Source organism: Morone saxatilis, unplaced genomic scaffold (genome assembly GCF_004916995.1).
Source record: "Morone saxatilis isolate NCDOM2014 unplaced genomic scaffold, NCSU_SB_2.0 Contig20, whole genome shotgun sequence".
Classification (NCBI taxonomy): domain Eukaryota; kingdom Metazoa; phylum Chordata; class Actinopteri; family Moronidae; genus Morone; species Morone saxatilis.
In genome coordinates this window covers 641,568-647,859 of record NW_023339763.1, presented here as the reverse complement: position 1 = coordinate 647,859, position 6,292 = coordinate 641,568, and the positions used below count along the sequence as shown (strand labels likewise).

Genomic DNA, 6,292 nt, shown 5'->3' with positions numbered 1-6,292 from the left:
ACTTTACAAGTCAGCTTCGGTATTCGTTGGGGGTTCCAGGTCTCTAATTGGGCCATGATCTTCATATATATATATATATATATATAATATTATAGCACACATAAACACCACAATTGGTTGAATGATATCACATGACTTTATTTAAAATCAGAGAAGAAGAGACGATACAGCAGAAATACAACAGGAAGTCTCACTGGATAAAACTAGTATTAATGATGACATTTGATTATCAATATTTTTAAATCTATCAACATACTCATTGATTATTGATTAGCTGACTGACAACCAGTATGTTAATGGTTAATAACTGACCTCTCAATCTCATTGGTTAGCTGGTATAAAGGAATCACTGGTCAGCTCCACTCCACAACATATTCCACTGTCTAATCAGAGGACCTCATTGGCTACTCTGAGGAGGTTTCTTGGTGACCTCCTGCAGGTGGGTGGCGATGCGGGATGTCTGCAGCAGTAAAGCCTGATGGTTTTCAACCAGCAGACTCTGGTGTCGAGCCACGTTCTGCAGATCTTGGATCTGCTGGGAACCCTGGGGACACAACATCAGTTCAGTCAAACTGGGTCAGACAAGATGGAACAGTCCCTGTAGCTCAGACCAGATCAGACTGTATCTGTTCTGGGAATACAGACTCAATGACACTGACTCTAAAATAGTCCTACTGGATGTCTGACCTGAGCTCCCAGCATGCCGAGCAACTAAATCTAAACTTCAACTAAACTAAACTTAAATGAAAGTAAACAAAACCTCAGATAAACAAAATTCTATTCAAACTTAAACTTAATTTTAAGATAAGTTAATCATCTTAAAATTAAAGTTAAACTTTATAATGTATTTACTTTATATTAAACCACACTACCACCACACTAAACTATTCCGGATCAAAACCTTATGTAAACTAAACCCACCCAAATTCCCAGCATACATAGCACTCTGATGAACTCAACTTGGCTTAAACTTAAACTAAGCTAAACCTCAGATAAACTAAATCATATCTACACTTAACTAAAACTTAAACTTAAACCAAACTAAACCCACCTGAGTTTGCAGCACACCAAGCAATTGGACCACCTGGACCTGGCCCTTGGCGACCTCTTTCTGGACCTGGACCAGCTCTTTTAGCAGATCCAGGAGCTCCTTCCTCCACGGCGCCTCCTGCTGCTGATCCTGGACCAGCTCTGCCAGCTTGGGGGGCAGGGTGTCCACATTCGTACTGGGGGGATCCATGTCTGATAGGGCAGCGCCCAACGTCATGGCAGCAGGTGGGTTGTCATGGTGATCACCTGCAGTGAAGACGACTGAAGTCAAAACTTCAGTTTACAGCATTCAGCCTCCTCTGATTTTTAAAATAAAGGTCCAGTTAAAATAGAGGATGTTTGTTTTGATTGTAGGATGTCTCAGCTAATAGTTGACAGACACTGTGGCACTGTGAGGCAGCCATAGATCTGTGTATGGAGTGCCACACATTTAATACACTTCATAATAATATAAAAATATGTTTCTCATTCTCATTGTCTGATTTAACAAAACATTACAAATAGACAAACCTCCTCTCAGACTCAGTTGAGGGTAAAATGCTGACTCATTGTTAGCTGCTAACATTACTGAGCTAACCCTAACCCTAACTAACTTAATTAGTATGCAACAGTATGATCTACACATGGTAGATTCTGTTTCACACAGGAATTGAACCCCCTCCTCCTGTGTGACAGTCCTGTTATTGTCATTCATCACAAGCTAACGCTACAAAGGAGCTGGACTCACCAGATCACAAGAGAGTCCATCTTTCCAGACTTTAAGCTATATGCTCTGTCCAACCACAGTAGTTTCGACCAGTCCTCATCCTTCGAGGAACGACTGGCGGTAGGACGCAATGAGAAGGTTAAACAACAATGGCCGCTAAAGAGGTTAGCATAGCTGCTGCTCTTATTGAAAGAAGAACGAAGAGCAACATTTAGGACTATTATTGATGGAAAAGATATTTTCTTTGATACTTTATGTGGTTCATTGATCTGATTGGTTGATAGATGCTGATAGACAGAGAGTTCATCCAATCACCTGCTGAGTATTTTTTGAAAGTGTCTTCCCTCTTCCAATCAACAGCCAGGTTAACCCTGACCTCCTCCCACAACGTTAACTACGTAACGCTGGTTTGCGTCACGTATAGGAAACATAAATACACCGGGGCAGATGGCGCACTAATGAACGAGCACCTTTCTTCACATTCTCAGGTAACATTACTGCTGCAGGTGTAACAGCTGCTAACCTGCTCACTAAACAAACTAAATTAAAATCAACATAAATCTCTCACAGATCAGCTTTAGCAAATATCTGTTTCTGTGATCAAACGTCCGAACTATTCACAAACAAAAATCCAATCACAGAGCTTTTAAACTCGACGGAGTCAGGACTGCAAAGATGGCGACGACACAAAGACTAGGGACTGCTTATTATACAGAGGATGAATTATTATATAACACATTTAGTCTTTAGTCTTTAATTATTATCTGATATCAAACCTCCACCCAACAACCTGATCACCAATCAGTGACTGTAAAGAAATCACTGGCTGATCAATAATCACAGAATCAGCAGACAGATTTGTTGTGAAGCTTCATGTGACAGTTGAAGATTGACGTCATCGAGTTTCACAATCAGAACGAGAAGTGAAACAACCAACAGACCGAGTGTGTGTGTGTGTGTGTGTGTGTCAGCAGTCTGCCAGGGCGTACCCCCCCATCCCGCCTTAAGGTCTCTGTGTGTTAAGGTGGTATTTTGTTATAAAGTTCATATAGAAGCAAAAATACTGAACAGAGTGGAACGAATAATGTGATTACAGATCAAACTATAAACTGTTAATATTTTCATATAGGAATAAAAACTAAACATTTATAAACAATAAAAACTGAAACAATCAAACACTCTGAATTTAAACTTCTGCATTAGACTAACTATCCTACGGAACCAGTTTAAGAATTGTTTTTGAACCATTCATTTGACCTCCGCCCCGGTCATACGTCATATTAAAGCTCTTATCATGGATGTGTGAGTGCTGTGTTCATGAATGCTGTGTTAAGAGAAAAGGTCAGAGTCCGCAGCTTCTAAGTGCAGTTTATAATTGGTTGTCCGCTGCCAGCACACACCTACAGACGGAGCTACTGAAGGATCTCACAGTGTTTTAGACCTAATATGCTCTGGTTCAGAATCCCAGCAACCTTGGTTCTATCTAGTGAACCAGTCCGTGTTCCCACCAGTAGAACCATTGTGATCAAGGTTCTACGACCCGCCCACTTCCCAAAGAAAACCTCTCACTCTTCAGGTTCCACTTTATTTGTGGTTGAAACGCTTCATCAGTACTCAGCCAGCAGAGACACTAGTGAGGTCCAGAGGACAGTAACAGACAGAACCACGGCCTGCTCGCCCTGCTGCATTCTGGGAATAGAAACAGAAGCTTCTGCTGTTGTTACAGTCTAAAAGTCTTTACATGTCAAATCCATCCCTGTTCATTCAACTATTGATCATTTTTGTTATGTTTTCAAAAGTAGCACAGACAGACAGACAGAGAAGATTTGAGTTTTTGTTTCTCTCAGACAGCTGGTTTCTGGTTTGTTTGTTTGTTTGTGTTTATTTAGTTTTGTTGGTCATATTTCTACATCCATCCAACATTTAACATTACTAAAACAATTTACAGTCAGTTTGATATTAAATATGAATCATCTGTTGTGCCTGACCTGCTTCAATCATACATCAGTTTATTGTTTCTCCTCCTTTCCTCAGGAACAATCAGAATCACACTGACTGACAACATGGAGATAGAAGGTCTTTGTGTTTGTATGTTCATGAGAAAGTGCAGTTAGGAGGTTTCAGTGGAGGGGGGGGGTTAGTGATGAAACCTCAGAAAGTCAGGAAACACATTTTCAACCACACACACACAATAACAATATGTGTGTGTGTTGAGGGTCTCTGTTCATCCCACTTCCTCGTCTCACTTCTTCTTTGTTGAAGACTGTGGGACTGTTGGAGGAACTGGTTACCGCGACAACATTTTACCTCCAGCCCACAACTGTCTTGTAGTAGAAGAAGAAGAGGTCTGATTTATACGGTTAGACAGGATGTTGATCAGTTATTGATCCACACTGATCTGTACTGTAGAACAGTCTCCGACTGTTACAGTATTGTATATTGTAATTTAATAACGACATTATTATTATGTATGTATTCCTTACAATGGCTTTGTTTAGCAACCACTTTCCCCCAGAGATCAATAAATAGATTCTGTGGAAATAAATGTGTGCACTTTCTGTATATTTTCAGCTGATTCTGTAACTTTACAGTAACATTATCCTGTAGATGTTCCACGGACTGTAACAGGGTTCCTCTGTTCTCCTGTTCTGTGGAACTTTGTGATTCTGGTGAAACTGGATCAGATTTTATGAAGAAAATGTTTTTATGGTTTTCCTTCTGACATCCTCAACTCTCTGTGATTTACAGAGTTTCCTAATGGACAGTGAAGTAATCACTGCTGTCAGCTCATTAGCTTGTGTTGGTGTTTAGACTGGTAGCACCAGAGCTTTAGACTAAGGGCGGCTCCCTAGTTATTGAACACGAGTTATGTAATCAGAACAATGTACAGCTGTCCGTGTTTAATGGTTTATTGATTTAATGTCAGTCAATCGATCAATAACGTAAACAAGCACTTATTGGTCAGTATTTCTATTTTATTATTTAGTATTTAGTATTTTCATTATTTAAAATGTTTAAACAGTAATAGCTGATAATATTACAATATTAATAATAATTTATTTTTATTGAGCAAAACCCTTTTATTCTGAAAGTCCCTGTATAATCAATTAATAATGAGCAATTATTAAGTGATTAGAATGTTACTGTTGATGAACAGAAATTAAATTAATTAATTAATTAATACCTGTTATTACGGAGTAATAAACCATCAATACCTGTTATTAAGACCAATAAACATCAATACCTGTTATTGAGACCAATTAACCATTAATACCTGTTATTAAGACCAATTAACCATTAATAGCTGTTACTAAGACCAATTAACCATTAATACCTGTTATTAAGACAAATAAACCATTAATGCCTTTTCTTAAGGATTAATAAACCATCAATACCTGTTATTAAGACCAATAAACCATCAATACCTGTTATTAAAGACCAATTAACCATTAATACCTGTTATTGAGACCAATTAACCATTAATACCTGTTATTAAGACCAATAAACCATTAATGCCTGTTATTAAGACAAATAAACCATTAATGCCTTTTCTTAAGGATTAATAAACCATTAATACCTATTAACAGTTAAGTAGCAGTTAATAAACAGTCAATAAAATGTTCTGACCTTTGGCAGAGCAGCCGCAGCTGAGGGCGATCGACAGCAGCAGAGTATAAAGCTTCATTTCTCTCCTTTCTGGTCAATGTTGAAGTCAAACTGAAGGAAACAAACTTCCTCTCTGTCAACCAGAGACCAGACCCCGCCCACATGAAATAGACCCCGCCCGCCCACTTTAGTTATCAGGATTAAGGAACTTATCACTCAAATAAAGCTTCATTTAAAACACCCAAACAACATTTAGATTCAAAAACTGTTTCCATAATAATTCCACCTTAAACTGAACATGAGAACTTAAGGTAGCCTCTGCAATTACAGATTAACTATTTTGGAGTTTTTTTCCAGTTTAGAGAGCACAGAAACATAAAAAGATTTTTTAGTGGAAAATCTAAATTTAGCATTCCAGTTTAACAAAATGTCACAATGATCATTTCTATTGATTGACAGCCAGCAGCAGCAACAAAGGCTAAACTCAGACTTTTATTTTACTGTATTTTATTTTATTTTATTTTATTTTATTTTGTAGCTTTGGGGGCTCCTGGTGGTGCAATTAGCTGTCAGTATGCTAACAGTTAGCTGTCAGTATGCTAACAGTAAGTTGCCAGTATGCTAACAGTTAGCTATCATGCTGAAGAGAAAGTCTGTACTGAGCATGTGCAGCTCTCAGCAGAGATAAGGAGGTAGTAAGGTGGCTAACGTAAGGCTAACGGCACCCTTTCTCTGGCTGTACTGCTGTAAAGCTGATTCTAGATCCAGTGTTTGGTTTGTAAAAGTATGTTTGTGGACTTCAGCTGCTACAGGACCAGCTGTTCCAGCTCACTGTGCCTGACTCCATCTGCAGGTGGATCACATACGTCCTGTCTGACAGGAAGCAGCAGGTGAAGCTGGAGAACATGTCTCTGACTCCCGGACCATCAG

General features: G+C 38.8%; 1 protein-coding gene across 1 annotated transcript in view; it reads right to left on the bottom strand.

The window, feature by feature from the left end:
• LOC118331700 (macrophage colony-stimulating factor 1 receptor 2-like) overlaps positions 1–5,476 on the bottom strand; it is a 14,855-nt gene extending 9,379 nt beyond the window's left edge. Inside the window, exon 1 of the mRNA XM_035666766.1 lies at positions 5,384–5,476. Coding sequence (XP_035522659.1) covers positions 5,384–5,441 — 58 coding nt within the window. The 5' untranslated portion in view covers positions 5,442–5,476. The remainder of the gene's footprint in view (positions 1–5,383) is intronic.
• Positions 5,477–6,292: the final 816 nt, after the last annotated feature.